This window comes from Corylus avellana, chromosome ca7, assembly GCF_901000735.1.
Source record: "Corylus avellana chromosome ca7, CavTom2PMs-1.0".
NCBI lineage: Eukaryota > Viridiplantae > Streptophyta > Magnoliopsida > Fagales > Betulaceae > Corylus > Corylus avellana.
Genome location: NC_081547.1, coordinates 1043435 through 1064661, shown reverse-complemented (window position 1 = coordinate 1064661; position 21227 = coordinate 1043435). Strand labels below are relative to the sequence as shown.

Genomic DNA, 21227 nt, shown 5'->3' with positions numbered 1-21227 from the left:
TTAGAAGTTTAGAATGATGGGTTAGGGGGTTTCACGCTTTAATGTGGCATCGTTCAAACGTTTCTTGAGTCATTCCGACTCATTCGAACTGCGCATCTGAATCTTGACATTTTAAGTGTTTTCTAAGTCTTTACTGTAAAGCATCTATTGTTTGTTTCTGTTTTAATTTACATATCCCCATAACTAAGTAATTAATTTATTTGCTTAAATTTATGATTTTCGTGAACTTAAAACTTTCTTTGGGTTATTAGTATATATGTTATTATTATTATTTTTTTAATAAATTGCCACATGTTTGTTCGGGGTATTATGGCATGAGAAGTGGGTTTGACTACCCCAAGTGGATGTGGAGGTGGCTGAACCACCCCCATGAGAGGTGTTTTTGGCCACACCCCAATGTCATTGGGCCAAAGGGGCTCAACCATTTCCTCATTTTATTTATTATTATTTTTTTAATGTGTTAATATTTTTTATACATATTGTTTTATTATAAGTGATACATGTCACAATATTATTGGAGTTTGCATGACATATTAATGGACTTCGTCAAATTTTCTAACTGCATAAACCTATTTATTTATTTTTCTTACCTCAAATATTTACTCACTTTTTAAACCTTAAAAAGCTATTTGTTACCTCCACAAATTTAGCAAATATTTTTTTTGTTTGTTTGTTGGTTTATAAAAAAAGAGCGTCTTTAACCTTATCTACTGGATGAGCCGAAATGGTCAGGACACTATCTTAACGACGTCGTATGATCATTGTTTTTCATTTCTAGATAAATACATGAAAAGCCAAATAAATCGATACTATACCCTGTGCCGAACTCGTACGTGTATTTTGACTTTCTTTATATATATAGACCCTCTAGGAAACCCTCTCTTTTTTAGCTGCCGCTTTCTGAGGCTTCTTCGCCTACCCGACCCGGTTCACGCAAACCGGATCCGAACAACCCATCGATGCTTGCCGTATTTCTCACCTGGTAACCAACCTTCGATTCTCGCATAAACCCTAAGCTCAGGTCCGATCGCTTCGCCATGGGAGACTACAACGAGGCGCTCATGCGCAACCAGCAAAACGCCGCCGTTCAGGCCCGCACCAAAGTCCAGAACCGAGCCAGCGTCCAACAGCTCAAACTGGTTCGCTCTCTCTCCGCTTCCGACTCCTCGTTCTTGTTTGTGAAATTCTCTGGGTTTTATTGTTTGGTCGTAGTTAAGGTTTTTGGCAAAATCTCTTCAACCCTAGGTCTGACTCAGAAAAAAAGGTTGATCTATATTTTGATGGTACAGATTTGTTAATTTTAGCTGGGTTTTATTTGATCCATATTATTACTTCTTTATATTTGGTGGATTTGGTTCAATTGATTGATTATACATCAAAATTTTTGATACAACACATCTTAGTAGAGGAAATAGAAATATAATGTTCTTATCTGAATTTCAAAATTGCTAATTTTGCTGTATGGAATTTAGTGTTGGAACAATTTTTTAATCACAATCATTGCAACAATTTAGCTGGGCTTGTAAAAACATCATGGTGAAGTTCTGTGGTGGACTTGATTATTGACTTTCGCTTGTAATGCAGATTGGGCAGAGCCATCCCACTGGTCTAACAGCCAACCTGTTAAAGCTTTTTGAGCCTCGACCACCTTTGGAGTTTAAACCGCCTCCAGAGAAGCGGAAATGCCCGTCATTAACAGGTTTATTGTTGTGGTCTAGAGCGTGTTTGAATGGTTTTCATTTTGATACTGATTTGTATAATTATAATATGATCATCATTCTTCTTAATACTATGAAGGGATGGCGCAATTTGTGAGTAGGTTTGCCGAGCCTGGAGATCCTGAATATGCTCCTCCTGTCCAAGAGGCTGAAACTCCTGTAAGATGTTACATTTCTGTAGGGGGTTGATCTATGCTCCAGTGCTTTACATTGGATAATCATTTGTCTGTGTTGTCACAATTTGCTGAATGGATGGCCAGATCAGTAATTTTTTTCTTTGAAATTTTTTGTATATGGCATATATTAGTTTCTTCCAGGAGTTTAATTCTAACAGCTTTAGAGGAAGCACATCAAGGAGGACGCGTAATTATTTCAACTTATTTAACTGAATGGTCTTGAATTATGTGTGATTCTTTTCTGTCCATGGAAGTGATACCAATGAAGTATCCTGTTCATTAATTACAAAATGAGTGATACAACTCAACTGAACTGACCCTAAATTTGAACTACTTGGTTCAGCTCTAAGTTAGTGATATAACATAACCGTTAAGTAAATTTTGACTTGTTACTGATGCGTATTTTTTTCTCTCATCATCACATATCCTGGGAAAATAAGACACAACATTGCAAAGCCTATCTGCAGAGGTTCTTCTGCTTGTTGTTTGAATCTTCCTTTTTATTTATTTTTTTCATTTTGTTGTCTGTGTGCCTTCATGTGAGTAAAACACTTGCCTAAGGAGGCGTTACAAACTAACCGATTCCAAGCACCTAAACCACCCTTAGCCTGAGAGGAAAAGCTACAAACTTAGCAAGTAGAGCTTACAACTAGGAAGTGCCCAAATATAACTTGGTGTTTGCACCATATCTGGTTTTTGATATGTTTGAATGGATCCAGGCACAAAGAAGGGCTAGAGTACACCAGTTAAGACTAGAGAAGGGTGCAGAAAAGGCTGCTGAGGAGCTACAGAAATGTGAAGACACACCACTTTGATTTACTTTAAGGTTTTGGAGTTCAATAGCTTCAGTATATTTGTTCTTACATGTACTTTGACACAGATAATCCGAGTGAAGACCCAAATATTTCTGGAGACCCATACAAGACTTTGTTCGTGGCTAGACTTGTAAGTAATGTTGTCCTTTGTATTTTGGATTTTCCAACTTGTGGCCAATAAATTTTTTTGGGGATGACTTGTTTTATTCTCCTCTCACAGAGTTATGAGACAACTGAGAGCAGACTCAAAAGGGAGCTTGAGTCTTATGGACCAATCAAGCGGGTAGGTATTTTGAGCATTCCCCAACGGGGTTCGGTAAGAGGTTCAGTTCTGTGGTAGCTCTATCCTTCTGGTTTATCTTACTAAAAAAAAAAAATTGATTATTTCATGAAAATTTTTGAGATTTAAAAGTGTCTTCATTATCTTACAAATTTTTAAAAGAAAAAACAAAAATTCACAAGTTGACTACAGCTAGACCTCTAATCAAGCTTGTTAATAGATATTCCACTGAATCAAATGGTTTGAAAATCCAATTTCAATCAAATTGATGATATAATGGATTACAGTTTTTTTCTACTTGAGTAAGTGTAATTGTAGCCTATATTCTCTTCAGCATTTGTTTCAAGTCTGAAAGGGATAATGTTTAAAGGTTCTTTGATTTAATATATTAACTTTGGAGTGTCTGTGCGAGTTGGTAATAAGAGCACTGGTGTCACTGCCAATTTTCTGGTAATGGCTTACGGGTTTGTTCCTTTGATCCTTTAACCTCTCTTGATATAGTTAGGTTTAGAGTTATTTTTAGACTTGGATGTTCTAGGAATTACTTAAGTTACGACATATCGAGAAATATCCTTGGTAAGGAGGTGAGTATTGCATTTAGTGAATGTATCTTTTGACTCCATAATTTTCTACCAACCCAATTCCAAAGATGGTGGTTCATCCTGCACAGCAAAGCTGAAAATTTTAAGTTGAGCAGAGCAATGATGCATTGTGCCTTTTGGCCTTTGTTTTCAAGCATCAAAAGGAGACTGACAACTTCTGTTCTTTTTCCTGGACGGGGTAAAACGTGTTGGGAGTATTAGCATCTACTCTCCTTTGTTTGAATTTTTAGTACTTTCCTGTTGCTAAAACTTTCATTTTTGGCTTTAAAGGCTGTCATAAACATAGCAGCAGTTGAGAGAAGATTTCCTGGTATTTCTTACATTATCTATAGCTTTCTAGTTATTTAAAAAATAAAAATCCCTGGTAAGGGGAGGGTAGTCTGTTCACCAACTGGTAAATTGGCCACAATACATCAGTTTTTCCGCAACTCTAGCTGGTGGTGATGCATCTCGCGATGGGAAGCTCTATGATTTGAAGGTGAGCACGGCTAATGAGGCATAGTGCCTGTCTGCCGTGCCATTTAGGATTTACTATTTTTAACTTTTTTTACAGTTCTGTCACTTAGTTATGGAACTAAAGATTATAGGTTCATGTTTTATGACTCTGCTTTGAGATAGGAATCCTTTTTTTAAGTGACTTGTTTATTTTTTTTATTTTGTTCTATGTGCATTTCAGGTTCGATTGATTACTGATAAAGAGACCAATAAGCCTAGAGGTTATGCTTTCATTGAGTATGTGCACACCCGGGACATGAAAGGTATATCACATTTTAATCTGTTTTCCTCCTTAATAGGGGGTTTCACTTTTATATTTCTTGTGTGCTAGGGTTGTGCCGCATTGGATAAGAATGATTTACTTATTAAAAAAAAAATTGTGATATGCTACATTGTATGTTACTGAAACTTCCTACATACATTATATACAGCTGCATATAAACAAGCTGATGGGAGGAAGATTGATGGTAGAAGAGTGCTTGTGGATGTTGAACGTGGTAGAACTGTCCCAAATTGGCGTCCTCGCCGACTTGGTGGTGGGCTAGGAACCACCAGAGTTGGAGGTGAAGATGTTAATCAGAGATATTCAGGGAGGTAAATGACTGAATTGCAACATTTTCACACAACTTCACATCTGTTGAACAGAATCAATTTTCATTACGTGCTGTGTATTGTAGCCCTGCTGAGAAATTCAAGTTGCATTAAATTTATTTTGATGTGCTTGTGCATATTCAGAAGTAAATTTGAGTATGGAAACATTCTCTTTAGATTCGACAGTTTGCTATCCTAATATTTTTAAGTGGAATGCCTGGACTTTTGGGAATTCATTATGGATATATTAAGTGTTGCACGTCATTGAAGCAAAGAAATTGAATGTGTTCTTAATATTTTCGATTGACTATTAATTTTGCAAAGGCACGTTGATACATCTAGTTGGTCTGGCTGAATACATAGCTCTATTTAGATATTTTATTGCATTTAATTTCTGGTCTTCTTATGAGAACTGTAAATTTTAATTGCTCAGGGAGCAGCAAGTGCAGTCAGGAGCACCATCTCGCTCTGAGGAGCCAAGGGTACGTGAGGATCGGCATACAGAGCGGTATGATTCATCCAAATTGTTTTCCATTTCGTCATTTTAATTTTAGCCTTAGATGGTAATTTATGTGTTCAACAATAGGAAAGCTTGTTTTGGTAAAAAAAAATGGTTCATAGATTGGGTGTAATCCATCTGGAAGTTGCATGTTTGAGCACTGTTTTTAACTTGTGTATCTAATTGATGGTCTAATAAAAATCTTGTACAATGTTCATGAAGTAATTATAACATTCATGATATCATATTGTAGTTAACATTATGGCATATTCTAATTGAGCCTTTTAGTTTCTGCAAAACAACACTGTTTTGCAGTATCATCAGTTTTTTTTTTTTTTTTTAATAAATTAAATTGACTTTGAATGAAATTATTCCAGGGATAGGGAAAAATCTCGTGAAAAGGGAAGGGATAGAGAGAGGGAAAGGGAGAAATCCCATGAACTCTCCCACGACAGACATCGGGATCGTGAGCATAGGGAGGATAGGCACCACAGAGATCGCGATAGGGATAGGGACAGGGACAAGGATAGGGAAAGAGAAAGAGATCGGGGTCGTGATCGTGACCGAGCACGCGATAGAGACCGAGGTCGGGAGCGTGGTCGCGACTACGAGCGTGATCGACACAGAGACCGTGATCGGGAACGTGATCGTGGTCGAGAAAGGGAGGGTGAGAGAGACCTAGAAGTTGAAGACCATGACCGTGACCATGGGCGGTCCCGTGATAGGGAGTCTACTTATGATCAAGTTGAATCAAAGCATGAGAAGGACCGGCATAGTGAAAGGGAGCGGGACTATGATCACACTGAACCCGAGGATGATCGTGGGTGGTATGAACAGCCCGAGCATGAGCATAAGCATCCAGATAAAGACCATGACACCGAGCACTATGAGCATCGTCGAAGTAGGGGACAGTATGATCATCTGGATGTCCCCGATGACCCTGACCGCTACGATCACTATCCTGATCGAATGGAGGAGGATGATTACCATTATGAGCGTGCAACATCTGAGTCACGTGAAAGGGAGAGAACTCGAGATCTGGAGCGTGAATATCGACGCTCAGAGAGGTCACTTTCTCGGGAGTACGAGTACTGAGACTGCTAGTATCTCCCAACTTGTGCTTCTGCTGTTCTGGGCATTATTAAATCGAAGGTCAGGAGTGTTTCTTGGAGCAACTTCTGAATGGATGTTGGATTCTCCTTTTCTTTGTTGACAAAAACTCTGTTTAAAGGTTTTATGACTGAGCTCCTCGTGGATCTGTTCTTGTGTTTGGTGATTATTGTTTTGTTGTTTGAGATGGAGTAAGACTGTATGCTTGGTTTATTTACTGTTCTTTTCTCTCTTTTTTTTTTTTTTTAATTTTTTGTTTCTTATTCTTAACCCTTTCAAAATTTTGGAAGTAATGGACTTAATATGTTGGTGCACATGCCGCAATTCAAATATTGTGACTGGTTTACATTTTCAACTGTATCGCTTAGGTCTTTAGTCCTTGGCTAAAAGTATTTATTGGTTACCTTGCTTATTTATTGAAGTGGTTACTGTCCTTCAGCCCTGCCGGTTGCCTGCGGCGCTGTTTTGTTTTAACAAAACAGCGTCGATGGTGATGTAATTGAGCAGTATGAGATCGGTAATGGCTTGTGATGTGTTGTATAGATTGGTAATGATTGCACAAGCGGCAATAATGATGGCAGCGAGCGCTTATTACTGAAGCTCTCAAGTAGAAAATTGAACAGGTGCAAGGCAAGCTTGGCATATAGCCAGAATAGCCCCAACCCCACAAATGAAATCAAGCATCCTTTCAAAAGCAAATTTGCAAAATATCAAACACCAGTAGGTCCAAATCCTCAACTTCCACAACGTCAGGAGTCAATCTTCTGAAAAATCAACTGGGCAATTATCGAGTAATGTTAGAGATTATTTTTTTATCATCTTTTAATCTTCTTAAAGTTGATATGGCTTTAAAATCACTATTAAATTTTAGATAAATTATACTTGAATTTTAATCAAAGGGTGATTTTGAAAGTCACATCAACTTTAAGAGGATAAAAATATAGTTCTTAGCATTACACAAATATATACATCATTATAATTATAAAATCTAGTCTAAATCATGAAGTATATCATCTACATTTCACTTAATGGAATGGAAAGGAATATTAGGTTGATTGATTCTGATTAAAGAGGATATGTTGAAGTGGTGCGGTTCAACCAGTCAGATATATGTTGATCTTGAAGTGAATCAAGGGTGATATAAGAGTAATGTTAGGTCCTCTTTAATCAGAATCTATCAACCTAATATTCATTTCCATTCCGTTTTAAGTGAAATGTAGATCTACTTCATGATTTAGACTAAATTTTATAAATTTAATGATATATATATTGTCATATGATGAAATATGTTGTAGTGTCATTTAAAATTTATGACACCGTGAAATAAATTCTTTCCATTTTATTTGAAACGGAAAAATCCTCTCTCCATAGATGGTTTCAACATCAACCCAGATCTCAACGCTTCAATACAACCCCATTAAACCTTGATACATACCAAAAAAAAAAAAAAATAAATCAGATTTTCATTATGTCACACTATGGGAGCCAAAGTTTTTCCTTTCGCAGGAAATCTCTATCCTTGCCCCAACATAGTTTGTTAAGGTGACACGGCATTTGTATCAAAATTCAGACAAACAATACTACAAGACTATGACAGAGGAGAAAGAGGGTATAACCGTACAAAATAAAATATTGGGCTCACGTGGAAAGGTCATAACTAGCAGAGAAAGAGAGAAATTCTTGAGGGCAATATAGCTTTCTTTTGGAGCTTTTTTAAAAACAAGGTAAATAAAAATACAGGAAAAATTTAAAAAGTAGTAATAAAGCGCTCCGAGCAACGGCATAAACAGAGGACGGGGCTGGGGAAGACTGGTGGAAGGCGATGACAGCTGCAGCGGAAAGCTGGGAGGGCGGTGAAGACGTTGGTGAGGCGCGTCGGAGCTGTGGAAGATTGGAAGCCAACAAATCTGGATTTTAGAAAACCAGATCTGAGAACCACCAAAAAGCCGTGAACAGCGCGTCTGCTAGGGGTGGAGGCCGGACAGAGATGGGCGACCAGGCGGGGCGAAGTGGTCTGGGCGAGGAGGAACGGCGGCAGCGCTGCTCAGAGGTAAAAAAAGAAAAGAAAAAGAAGAGAACCGATTACGGAGGAGGGAGGAGAAGCGATCGCACTTGGCGGAGGGAAAGAGTGGAGAAAGGAGAAAGCAAAGTCTCTCCCTCCTCCCCCGGAAAGAGCCGCACAGAGGAGGTGGAGAGTTGCAGAAAAAATCTTCTCTCAAGAGAGAAGAAAGCTGCGGCTCCTCCAATGAGACGTTAATATTGGTAAGTGTGGGAGGGAGTGCAATGTGTTTCTGCTCCAAAGAAGAGGCCAAAACCAAATTAAGCACCCATGAAGCTTCATGGCTTTGCTATAACGGGTGTTGCGGCAGTGGATTTCTGCCCAGTCTGTTAATATCATAACTGGAGACGTTATCACACACTCGTTCGTACTGCATTGTCCTCAAAAGTTGACGCTGCTTCTGCGAAATTTCAGAAATCCCGTTGGCTTGTGTTTTAAGTTTGATCATCATACTAACAAAAAAAAAAAGGGGGTTTGATCATGATATTTTACATATTTACTTACCTGCTGCTTCAGAGCAGGCGGTAATAAATTACAACAAAGGAAAGTAGTTACTTGCTTTTGACATGTTACGGGTTGAAAGAGTTGAATGATATGCCAATCAAATGTAGAGTTGGAGTTAAAATAAATTCCTTTAATTCAGTCAATTAATTTGAGGTTTGTTTATAGTGCAAATGATTCTCAGATGCAACTTTAATAGACCATGTGAAAATTTATGTAACAATCATATACTCTAAAAAGTGTAATAGATGAGTAGTACTATATACTACACAATCATTCAACTTTATCTCACTTAGATTAACCACGTGCTGATGGCATCAAATGAGATTAGAGTATAATATATAGTATTTTTCTTAATAGATTGAATTAGAAGAATTTTATTAAACTAAATTTAAAGAAAAACTATGTACTCGTGACTCGTTGATCAAATGAATTGTCCCCTTTTCTTTTTTTTTCTCCTTCTTCCGCTTTGATTAGAAATAAAAAAAGGACCGTCCCCCCTCTCCCTCTCTCTCTCTCCAATTGATTTGTACAAAACTATCATTGGCTTTCGTGAAAATTAAAATTCTTTTTGACAAAAATGAATAGCAAAGGAGCATAGACAAAAAAACAGTTGAACTCGTTTGTGTAACGTTTTAAAAATGAGCAGTAAAGCAGGTTTCATAAAGAGCCAGCCCTCCATGATTTTGTAGACTATTTGGAGGACAAATTCATTCCTTGCCAATCATACCAGGAAAATCAGTCATGCCAAAAATCGGAAAGCACCTATGAAGCTTCCATTGTATCGCAAAATCATGTTATAGATGCTCTAGTGACGGGATTTTGCGCTACAATGGAAGCTTCATAGATGAAAATAAATTTACAGGGAAATGAGGAAATGGAAGCTTCCATTGTATTCCAAATACACAAACTCTGTTTTGATTTTAGAGCATGATTTTGCGCTACAATGGAAGCTTCATAGGTGCTTTCCCATTTTTGGCATTACTGATTTTCCTGGAATTAATGACAATTCCCGCTTTTAATTTTACATTTATCTTTCAAATTGGCACTCGTCTTTTCATGAGGACAACTACATGCACCTACCGTTGCGGTGTTTGCAAGATTTAGAATTTGGAAGCATTGAGGGAGGTAAATTGTTATAAAGTAAAACCTAATAACAGGACTAGGTAGAACGATTTGAAAGAAAATCACTTTTTCACTCAACATAATAATACATCCAAAGTAAAAAGAAAAAAAATATATATATATATATATATATTATGCTGTAAATCAAACGGCCAAAGAGAAATTTAAAAAAATATCAACAGAAAAATGGTTATTAACTGCAACTAATTTTCTGATGCATCAAGTAAATCGTACCTACAAATATGCGATGGAAATCCAACAGAGCAGCTTTATGTGAGAGAGCACATAAGCTTTACTCTGTTTAAACAGGTATCCAAACTCCTGCTCGGTAAGACATGAGTGCCCTTTCACACATAAGATTGTTTATTGCCTATTGCACAACCTCATTGCATTCGATCGAAATCCATAAATATGCATGATCCGTGCTTTGTTCAATCAGTCACTTTCATAAACTGAAATTCAAGTGAAAATAATAAGTTGTGCTCCCTGTATAATATTCTTGGCAATTCACCTAGAAATTTGACAAGTATTTAGGTGGGTGCAGCTAAACCAATCCCTAATTAAACCCCAAAATGTTTCTCTGAAACATGGTTCAAAAAAGAGTTGTAATGCATTCGAAATATTTTAAAAATTATTTACACCGAGGGATTGTCTGTTTTCTTAAAAAATCAATTAGTTTTAAGTACAAAATATGCAAAGCTTAAGACAACTTAAAACTCATCAAGAAAAGACAACATAGACTCATGACAAACAACAAAAGGGCCATTTGCCATTTCATGAAACTAAATATGAGTTTCCTTCCTTTTTCCCTTTTCATCAAGAAAAGTGATTTTCTCTAATCACTTTGTTTACCCTAAGGAAAGCTATAAAGAGGTACATAAGATCCGAGGCACACAAAAGTTCTTCACAATTTTCTTACATTTTGAAAAAAGAAAAAGAAAAAAAGAAGTCCAAATCACTGGGCCACAGAGAAAGAGAAAGAAGAGTGCGAGAGAAATATATATGTAGACAATAGACGGGTACCGAAAGAGTGCACTCCTCGTTTCTTGATTTCTTCATGCTTTCCCCAACCTAGTGTGGCTATGCTCGTAGAAAAACAAGAGGAATAGTCAGGCAAGGAAAAACATATAGCCATCTTCTCAAGTCACAAAACTAGCTTGCCTCGCTTTTAGCTCTGCATACACTGTCTACAATGGCTCAGACTCATGTGAACCACAGAGCTGTAGCAATATCAACAACAGCAGCAGCATGGTTTTTGTTTTGGAGCCTAGTCGTGATGAGCAGTGTTGGTTCTGCTGAGAGAAACTTGAGAGATAAAGAGACAGAAAATTTTGAGAAAGAAGTAAGAGAAGGATTTCTACTTAGAACGGTTCATTTCCTCTGGCAGAGTGGGAAATCTTCTTATGAACATGTTTGGCCGGTGAGTTTTCAACTTTCTTGAACTCAGTCTTAACTTCTTCCTTCACTTACCATTTGAATATCTTCATTTTGATATATGATTAATGGGTTGAACAGGAAATGGAATTCAGTTGGAAAATCATAGTAGGATCAATTGTAGGATTCTTTGGCGCAGCATTGGGTAGCGTTGGAGGGGTCGGAGGTGGTGGAATTTTCGTCCCAATGCTCACCTTGATCATTGGTTTCGACCCCAAGTCTTCCACTGCCATCTCCAAGTGTCAGTGTGCTCTACTTGATTTACATCCAAACATAATGCAGTCTCTTAGCAAAAACTACAGAACATCATTGACATCAACTAGTTACTCTTTGGGTTTATGCAGACATAAATGCTTTCTTGCACGCATTTTTCTTACATATATTAAGTAAAAAAATATTAAGTAACAAAGCAAAAAAGAAAAAAGAGTATACATGCTTGTTTCATACATAATATGCATGCATCAAAAGCTAGGTTTAATGTGACCGTCTACAATGCTAAGCATGACCTTTAAGGTATTCCCTAGTTTATTAGGTCGTTTCTGAAATGTATAGGGCAAATTATAATTTATCTTCCTATGGTTTAGGACTAATTATGTTCTACCTCCCTAACTTTTGAAAAGTCACAATAAACCTCTGTAAAATTTGGGTGAAATTGATTTATTTTGGTGAATCAATCAAATGATGTCATATCATCATTTAATTGAATCCCTAATTAGAGATTTGAGAAACTTAAAGCGTGGCAAAATATGCATGTAGTCTTCCTGCTATGTGTACTCCACAAGGACGTTACTAACTGTACTCTACTAACTTCTGAAAAGTTACAATACCAACCAAATAATGCAACATCATCATTTCTTTGAATTCTTAATTAGAGATTTGGGAGATTTAAGAGTGGCAGAGTGTGCATGTATTCTTGCGTCTGATATGTATACTACTAAAGAATGTCACTGCAACTGAGGAAGAAAAAAAAAGGAAACCTATGGTGTGCAACCATGCAAAATTTATGATAGCGTGATATAATTCCATTAGTTCACTAAAGTGCTTAAATCTCACAAACTGCAAGGAGATTTAGTGTAATTTTTTAAATTCAAGAAGGACCTAATTATAGAAAGGGCAATTGTAATTTACCCAAAAATATACCAGATTTGATTTTACCGTCTATATTAACAGTTGTGATTTCCTGGGCTGCAGGTATGATCATGGGTGCAGCAGGATCAACAGTTTACTACAACATGAGACTTAGACACCCAACACTGGACATGCCCCTAATAGATTATGACCTGGCGTTGCTCTTTCAGCCCATGCTTATGCTAGGAATCAGCATTGGAGTTGCCTTCAATGTCATGTTTGCTGATTGGATGGTCACAGTTTTGCTTATCATCCTATTCATTGGTAGTATTGATACTAATCAGCACCAACCTATTTCCATAATAGTTTTAGGAATACAGGAACACAACTCTATAATATAATATCCAAATTGGTTTTTTTTTTTTACACTTCCATTTTTTCTTTCACTCGATTTTAGAATTATGGTTCTTTGGAGTTGAATAATCATATTCTAATTTCACATATCTTGATCATAGTGAGGAATTGTAATTTTCTTAGCATAGTGAAGAGTATTTACTTGAAAACATTTGTGCACAAATGTTCTCAAAATCAAATTATTACATCCAAATCTTTTGTATTTCACAAGGCTTTCCCAGTCTAGGCAACAGAAGAGCAATATTTCTTTTTATTTTTATTTTTTGGGTAGTGCAACAGAAGAAAAATCATTTCAAGTTAAAAACAGTCTCTCCATGACTTCCATATCACTTGAATTAGAATTTCTACTTACTTCAGAAACTAATGTAATTACTGCTGAAAATTATTGGTGCCAGGTACATCAACAAAAGCTTTATTCAAAGGCATAGAGACATGGAAGAAAGAGACAATGATGAAGAAGGTAAAATTTTCCACTAACTATTTCTTAAGCTTATAATATATAGTTGTTGACTTACTAATGAAAAGACACAAATGCTACTTGAGTTCAGGAAGCAGCCAAGCTGTTGGAATCAGAGTCGAAACCTGGTGGTGAGTGCCCGTGGTCCTCTCCAAGCACAATTTTCCTATAAAACTCAACCTTTTGCTAAATATAATTAAAAACAAAAAGGAGACTGAAATATGACTAGTAAGGAAAATATTAATGAAAATATAATCTTATCCGATAACAATTCGTGAAAGTTCAATTTAGATTGCTGTCCATTAATTCCAATTCACTATTTTTTCTGCTTCGAGTATAAATGACCATGGAGAAAACTTAGTCTCCTCATACTTATGCCTATTGCCTACCATATAACGGTATAACCTCCCAAAATGGCAAAGAATTTGCCAATAGACACTTGACTGGGCATCTGACTAAAGTTATTTGGGTGAACAGATGTAGTTTCAACATATTAAAATTTAAAACAAAAGATTTTCAACTTTAAAATTTTATGATTCATACAGGAGAGTGAAAAATTAGTTCCATAACCTTTTTGTTTACTTGTATACTAATAAGAGGACTTGCGTCATAGGATATGATCTTAAAAAAATAAACATTAGCATAATAGCAATACATTGTAATGCTGAGTGAGCTTGATTTTTTATAAGCATGACAACCAAAACCAAGTGAACTGGATTTACACAAATGCTCCAGTCCCAATTTGTTTGCTTCTGAGTGATTTGCATTGCATCATTCAACTGTGACACCCCTCATAATTTACCAAAATGAAAAATGAACTTGAATTAATTGCAACTATTTATTATTGAGCAATGAATGAAACATTCCCTAGGAACTGGTGAGAGTCAAACTGACTCGTATCACCAATCAGACAAAGCATGCTATCAAATGTTCCCTAATGGGAGTTTTTCACATACTTGTGATATAAGAATTAATCAGCCCTGGCACGCAAATTGGCTTGTTTGCCCACTGTCTACATGTTACATACTTAAAGTGAATAAGGTCACAGATAGTCACTGACACCAAAAGTTACCAGATCCACACAGAAATTACAGCTGCCTGTGTGTTTGCAAATGTGTGACAATTTCAACCAAACCAAGAGTGCACCATTCTTTCATATCAAAGAAATTAAGGAAAGGAAGATTTGTGACAGGAAATATAAACATTAACTGAGAGAAATTTCCTTTAAATATAATAAATTAAGAAAGGGTTGTGCCAAAATCCTGAATTGCAGACGGTTCTGGAGAAGAATACAAAGCATTACCAAGTGGTCCTGCTGATGCACAGGATGAGGAGGTGAGTCCAAGAATGTATAATTTTCTATATGGCAGTCCTCTTTCAAGAATTCTTTGGTACTTTTTTATTCTTGTTGTTGTTGCTGTTGTGCTATAACTATGATCATCTCATCCAGGTTCCTCTACTACGCAACATATACTGGAAAGAATTATCACTGCTTGTGTATGTTTGGGTGGCTTTCCTTATTGTTCAGATTATTAAGGTAAGTTTAAGGACTGAAATTTCATGCAAGAAAGTATTCTTTCTAAGTCTTTCATCTCTTTGCATTGCTAGTCAATGAAGTTAACTGTATCAAATGAATTTACCACTGTCCTAATTAAATGTATCTAGTGGTAGGGGTCCTTGGCCTCATATAGCTGGTAGACCAGTCTTTCTAGTTCATCTGCCAGTTCAGTTGTTTGACAGTCACCACTCACCAAGAATTGCCTTGTGGTACTGAATGTGTATCTATATGAATCTGTATGCAGACATATACTGTGACCTGCTCCATCAAGTACTGGATTCTGAACTCCTTGCAGGTAAATTTGTCAACCTAAAATAGTCATATTTCTTTCATAATACTCCCACAGCACAGAAAAATGCACCACACGTGGATAACCATATTTTTTAGCTTATACAAGCTTCTCAATTCAAAATATATATCAATGGAAAGATTAGACAGACTTGTAGGAAAAAAATTGCTTGTAGAGTTACAAACCCTATTTACATGGATAGAAGAAGAATTGCCAAGTACTACTAGCAAGGAGGGACAGGAACCTATTGCTCCACTACAGTAGTGAGCAGAAGCCCTTCTAATTCTGGTGATAGAAAAGAGATGCAGCTAGATCCCTAAGAAAGTCAACAATCTGATGGCAATAAATCTTTCTGTACCCTTTCTTTTTAGGTTCATCCTGTAAGTTTGAGAACCAAGTACCTAAGACAAAGAAAAAGCAAGCTCTAATTGTATAAACATCACATCTTCCCAGGAAAAATCAGCTCGACATAATAGTTTCCATTGCATAGGTACCAATTGCTGCCTCAGTCACAATTTTTGAAGGCATATGCTTATACAAAGGGACCAGGGTGATTGCATCTAAGGGAAAGGAAATCACAAACTGGAAGGTGCATCAGCTTTTTCTTTACTGCAGCTGTGGTATAGTAGCTGGCATGGTAGGTGGACTGCTTGGGCTGGGAGGTGGCTTTATCTTGGGACCCCTTTTTCTTGAATTGGGAATTCCTCCTCAGGTATATTTAACATTTTTCATGCATCTACTACTCTTAATACTCTTAAAGAAACAATGATAGGGTGATCCTTGAGTCTGGTCAGGTGGTCAAGGATTGGGCTGAAGTGGGATTGCGGTAGATCTTAGGTATAAATCTAACCTAGCACAGATAAAATACATTAAAATAAGTTGGTGGCGAGGTGATGAAAGGTAATGGCTACAACACAAATTAAACACGGACAGTAGTACTGGAAAGAGTTGGTTGCATGATTTTCTTCAGTCCGAAAATCATGTCTGGAATTTTACGGTGGGGAAAATTCATTGAAAGGCTAAACTTATTTACAACATACAAAATTCAGACTCAAGCACACAGGAACATTTAAACCAGCTTATGAATTCGCACCTTTCGCAGGTAGCAAGCGCGACTTCCACCTTCGCAATGGTATTTTCATCCTCCATGTCAGTTGTACAGTATTACCTTCTCAACCGTTTCCCAGTTCCATACGGTAAGTAACAATAATAGTGTAATATAAAATAATTAATTCTAACTACTAGAAGAGGTTCTGCATAAGAAGGAAACTCATACCAATGGTAGCTATTGCTAATTTAGCATCAAAATTTATTCTTCTCTGACTCAACCTAATATTCAATTTACTCTTTGCTCCAGCTGCTTTTTTTGTTTTAATTGCAACTATTGCTGCCTTTACCGGTCAGCATGTAGTGAGAAAGATAATTGCATTCCTCGGCAGGACATCAATAATCATTTTCATACTAGCTCTGACAATCTTTGTGAGCGCTATCAGCTTAGGTACATGGCTCTCTAGCTTTCCATCATTTCACTACATATCAAGATATTCCAGCTTCTTATTCATTTTTATTTTCACACTAAGGTGCTCGAATTTTTCTTCTGTATATTACAGGTGGGGTGGGCATAGCAAACATGGTTGAGAAGATGGCAAATCAAGAGTATATGGGTTTTGAAAATCTCTGTCACGAGTCTTAAGTATGTTGTTGAATTCTCAACAGAGGGCACCTATATCCACACTACATTCAGCTTTACAAAGTCGCCTTTTTTCCCATTTGGCTTCAAGCAAAGATCATGGATTGTCTATGTTACTAGATGTTCAATTCATTAAATCAGTCTCTCGTGAAACTTCACCATCATGTCTTACTACTCTAGATTATTAAAAATTCTTCCACCAAAAGCATGCCCATGATCCAAGAATTCTGTAAGCTCACCATTGAGCACAATAATATGAAATGCCAATGTTTTACATTATTGTTATCCTCCTTCCCATTAGATGCATCTCTTCATCAAATATCAAATCACATGTCTATACTTTTGGGAAACAATATAAAAAAGTTATATGCAGTTTCTTATTCGTATGTTTGCAGATTCTTTAATTTTGCACTGTAATAGCTTCAGATTGTTAGGAACACAATTCACATTTGCAGCCCTAAAAACTACTTCAAAAAAAAAAAAAAAAAAAAACATATAATTCAAATGCATGTATGATGCCAACATAAAACCGTTGCACTCTAAGACAGCACTTTATTGTCATAGGCCGGGCAGCACAAAACTGCCAGTACCAGCCGGGGTTCTCACTTCTGAGGGGCCAGTGTCTCCTCCCCCCAACTCTCCGGGGGCTCCAAATCCACCCCAAATGCATTGCCATATAGTCTAGTTTATTTTGGGCGTAAAATATTGATTAAATAATTAAATTCATTATTTTCTATTTATAATAAATAATGACTTGACATAGTCTCGATGTTGAGTTCGACCTTCACACTTTACCCTCGTTTTAGTTAAATATTCTAAGCCATCGATCAACACAAGTTTGAGTCCAAAGATAAAAGAGAGTATTAAAATATTAATTAAATTCTTCATTTTTTATTGGCATAACCTTTTTGACATAAAGCGGTGATAATGCGCTTACCTACTTCCATAATCCTGGGGTCTAATCAATTGGATAATTTGGGTTCCAAACCTATACTAAACAAGAAGACAATGAGTTGAACAAATTTCCCAGAAAGCAATCATTAGCAAAATAAATGTTCCTCACCTGGTTCAAGTGCATGAGACCACCCATTTGTTAGCTCTCTATGCTCGCCTTTGACGCAACGACACAACTTGTTGGTGTGTTTGTGTTGGGGAGCTATGTCGACTCTGGGAGACAAGCTTCATTCATCAGATGCCCAAAAGCCTCCAGGGATTAAACTTTTTGATGAGTTTCTCAAAGTCTTAATTCTCTGAATCGGGCAACGCGTAGTGTGAGGTTTAGGACCAAGGTGAAATGGGGTTTAAGAAGAGTAAATATATATTACCGACGGTTGAGCTTTTGGAGGGAGAAACTTCCTGTTCAGATGTGACTGCGTCTGTACCAGTACAATGAGTACGCGGCTCATTGGGTTTGCACCGTCCGATGCTAACAAGTAATAATGCCTTTTCTTTTCTTTTCTTTTTTTTAATATAAGCGATATTGCATTAATATAAGAAAATACGATATAAAATTAGGGTGGGATGAAAGGAAGTGAATTGGAGATGAGTTATTTTTATGGTTAATATTTTATTTTGTTGAATTTAATTGTATATATAATGTTAATATTTAATATGTTGTTGTGTTATTTCAAATTTGAAAATAATGTAGCATCATATACATTATTAGATATAATAAAATAAAATATTGATTATGATATAACTTATTTTCATTTTACTTGAAAAAGAATGATCATACATGGTAGGGCACCCAATAAAGGTTTCAATATAAATGTTGCAATAATGCAAGATGATTAATAATTATATTTAGAGGAGATAATGAGATTTAAGAAAGCTATTGCTAGTGTCATAAATGAGACACTCGTACAGGTATAACTCAAAAAAATCCAAAACGATTGAAAAAATCCGCTCAATAATGCACAAGTTACCTCAATAACAAGTTATCTCAATGAATAAGAAGATAGTCAACGGACTTCCCATTTGTCTTGTACATATAATACCAATCAACCACAATAGAATGTCTCTTTCTAATAAACATCTCTCTCAAAGCCGTCAACCAAGCGAGAAAAAAAAAATTAAAAAAAAATATTTTCTCTTAGTGGAACCTTGATTCGCCAACTCTTCTAATAAAACTAAAAGCTACGGTTACAAGCAAAGCCATTATAAAAAATGAGCTAATAACGAACCGTGTTTTAAAGAGGATCTACCATATCTTGTATTCACATTTGTATCTTACTCTAATTGAATACAACAAATTAAAAAAACGAGGCATAGTGTACATATATTGTTAGGTTATTTGCATTTTGTATTTTTCTCTCCAAGCCTTTCAATTACTAGGTCTTGAACATGGAATGAGTGACACGGACACCCAATGTTATAGGATGTACAAATTGCACCACGTCATAAATTGTTCTAGAGACATGAATCAATTTGTCTACAACTCTTTCATTTCACTTTATTTTATTTTATTTTTGGTTGAAATCTAATGCTGGTTTAAAAAACTAGATTAAAAAAGTGAGTAATGCTATCATATATATATATATATAGCCGAATCACTCTCATAAGTGCTTTAATATTACCACATGTGGTGTGAACCCTTTTTAAAAGAAGACAAAATCGATTTTTTAAAACATATATATTTTTTTAATAATGAACCGGTTATTAAATTTGCGTAATTAAGGGTATTTAATTATATTTCAAGAGTTTGCCATATATATATATATATATATATATATATATATATAATTCAATAAATTAAGTATTATTAATGTCAAAATCCAATAAGGAAACAAATAATACAAATCATATTTTTTTCCTCTCTCCACGTTTTCATTTGTTAAGTAGTGAACCGGTCCTTTAGTATACTTACTTAAAAAACCATAATTAAAATCCAATATATGCGATTTAAAAAAAAGAAAAAATAAAAAACCATAAAATTTGTAGTATATATATATTGGATTTAAAAAAAAAAGAAAAAAAGAAAAAATAGTTGATGTGATAATCGTTGTGGTTCAATTCTTACAAAAGTGGTGGATTTGGTGCTAAGAAAAGTATACTATTTTTGATCTAATATATTATTATTTTTTAGAGTGGGTTTTAGATTTAAATTTTTATATTCAATCTCTCTTATTTTCTTTTGTATATGTCTTTTTAATATATAATAAAAAATATGGTAACTATGTATTTAAATTTTAAAATTAAATTATAATGAAAAATTTTGCGCATAATAGAGGTTATGAGCCAATATAGTATACATGACATTTGAAATTTAAGATAAAATTATTATTAAATTTAAAATTTTGTTTTAATGATAATTTTAAAAACAGCATTACCTGATACGAATATAAAAGTGAAAGCCCACAATCGGAAGACAAAGCACGCGTCCCCCCATTATGGGAATTGGGAACCCATCAGGGCCATCACCTTCGGTCAGCAATTGCCGCGATAGGGGTATTAGGCCCAAGAAATAGCAGAACAGCTCAAACCTCAAAGAATGACCTTTCGAGAGGATGAAAACCAGCGTCGAGAAGTAGGTTGTCAGAGTTATTTGGTGGACATTCAAGGGCAAAATATAAGACTTCATTTTCCCGCCCAATACCCCACGCAAAGCCATTAAAAAAAATAATAATAATAATTTCCTTCGCACATTTTAATATCTGGCAGCTCCCACTCACTGTAATTTTCGCAACGTTTGATTTTTCTACGTTTTGCTCTCTAGTGTGCTCCAGCCTCCACCGTTCTCTCCTATTCGCTCTCAGAAACTCCAAATCCTACGGTTCGTATTTGTACATTTCATGCTTTCAATGCCTGATGATCGCATTTTTGTGCAAACAAAGCTATCTTTTTTTTTTTTTTTTTTTTTTTTGTGTGGAAATCGCATTGTGAACAGTAGTCGGTTTGAATGGAAAGCAAACCCTAAGTTTACTGTTCTTGATAAAGCCTATTTTTTCGATTTTTGGCTCTCTGATGATTTGTTTGGTTCTGATTTATTTATTTATTTTACAGAATGTCAGGCTTAGAAATGGCCGCGAAGAACGAAACGAAGGACGATGGCTCTGCTGAGTCGCCGACTTCGGTGCTTGAAGACGAGGTTTGCTTCCTTTTTCCGTTAGTGGCATTCTCGCTCTTTTCTTCTTGCTTGTTCTGTTGGTTCTCGGGAATATGAAGGAAACTGCGGGTTAGGAAAGTAGAAGAATAAAGAAGCTTAGAAATAAACTTTTTGAGCGTTGTCGGTGCTTATGAATAGTTTATTGAGAAACAACTAGAGGGCTACTGTTATTCGTAATTCGTTGGGCTTTAATTTGCTGCAAGAACTTTATCGTGCACCGTGAGTTTTGGTTGTCAATATT

At 36.0% G+C, this 21227-nt stretch overlaps 3 protein-coding genes across 4 annotated transcripts in view; all 3 read left to right on the top strand.

Annotated features, from left to right (window-relative positions):
• The first annotated feature begins 861 nt into the window (after window positions 1-861).
• Window positions 862-6499, top strand: LOC132186183 (U1 small nuclear ribonucleoprotein 70 kDa). The gene is made up of 10 exons (XM_059600027.1): window positions 862-1139; window positions 1585-1699; window positions 1798-1877; window positions 2614-2689; window positions 2775-2839; window positions 2930-2992; window positions 4268-4349; window positions 4518-4680; window positions 5111-5185; window positions 5554-6499. The coding sequence occupies exons 1-10, from the start codon at window positions 1038-1040 to the stop codon at window positions 6269-6271; spliced, it is 1539 nt and encodes a 512-aa protein (XP_059456010.1). The 5' UTR covers window positions 862-1037; the 3' UTR covers window positions 6272-6499.
• Window positions 6500-10895: 4396 nt separating this feature from the next.
• On the top strand, window positions 10896-17166 carry LOC132188610 (sulfite exporter TauE/SafE family protein 3-like). Its single transcript, XM_059603122.1, has 12 exons — window positions 10896-11391; window positions 11487-11646; window positions 12597-12797; window positions 13283-13347; window positions 13436-13475; window positions 14618-14679; window positions 14795-14881; window positions 15147-15197; window positions 15682-15903; window positions 16294-16387; window positions 16549-16689; window positions 16802-17166. Exons 1-12 carry the CDS (start codon window positions 11164-11166, stop codon window positions 16882-16884), a joined length of 1434 nt encoding a protein of 477 aa, XP_059459105.1. The 5' UTR covers window positions 10896-11163; the 3' UTR covers window positions 16885-17166.
• Window positions 17167-20540: 3374 nt separating this feature from the next.
• The window catches only part of LOC132188478 (ATP-dependent DNA helicase DDM1), a 7810-nt gene continuing 7123 nt past the window's right edge, over window positions 20541-21227 (top strand). For both annotated transcript variants that reach the window (XM_059602939.1, XM_059602938.1), the window contains exons 1-2: window positions 20541-20653; window positions 20884-20968. In XM_059602939.1, the coding sequence (XP_059458922.1) occupies window positions 20885-20968 (84 nt within the window). In that variant the 5' untranslated portion in view covers window positions 20541-20653; window position 20884. The remainder of the gene's footprint in view (window positions 20654-20883; window positions 20969-21227) is intronic.

What these genes read in the sequence shown, in the direction of transcription:
- LOC132186183 (XM_059600027.1), top strand. Translation starts at nt 1,038, where the DNA reads ATGGGAGACTACAACGAGGCGCTCATGCGCAACCAGCAAAACGCCGCC. An exon ending in CTTTGTTCGTGGCTAGACTT is followed by an intron (nt 2,840 to 2,929) that starts GTAAGTAATGTT and finishes CTCCTCTCACAG; the next exon opens with AGTTATGAGACAACTGAGAG. An exon ending in CTTATGGACCAATCAAGCGG is followed by an intron (nt 2,993 to 4,267) that starts GTAGGTATTTTG and finishes TGTGCATTTCAG; the next exon opens with GTTCGATTGATTACTGATAA.
- LOC132188610 (XM_059603122.1), top strand. Translation starts at nt 11,164, where the DNA reads ATGGCTCAGACTCATGTGAACCACAGAGCTGTAGCAATATCAACAACA. An exon ending in CTTATGAACATGTTTGGCCG is followed by an intron (nt 11,392 to 11,486) that starts GTGAGTTTTCAA and finishes TGGGTTGAACAG; the next exon opens with GAAATGGAATTCAGTTGGAA. An exon ending in ATCAGAGTCGAAACCTGGTG is followed by an intron (nt 13,476 to 14,617) that starts GTGAGTGCCCGT and finishes CCTGAATTGCAG; the next exon opens with ACGGTTCTGGAGAAGAATAC.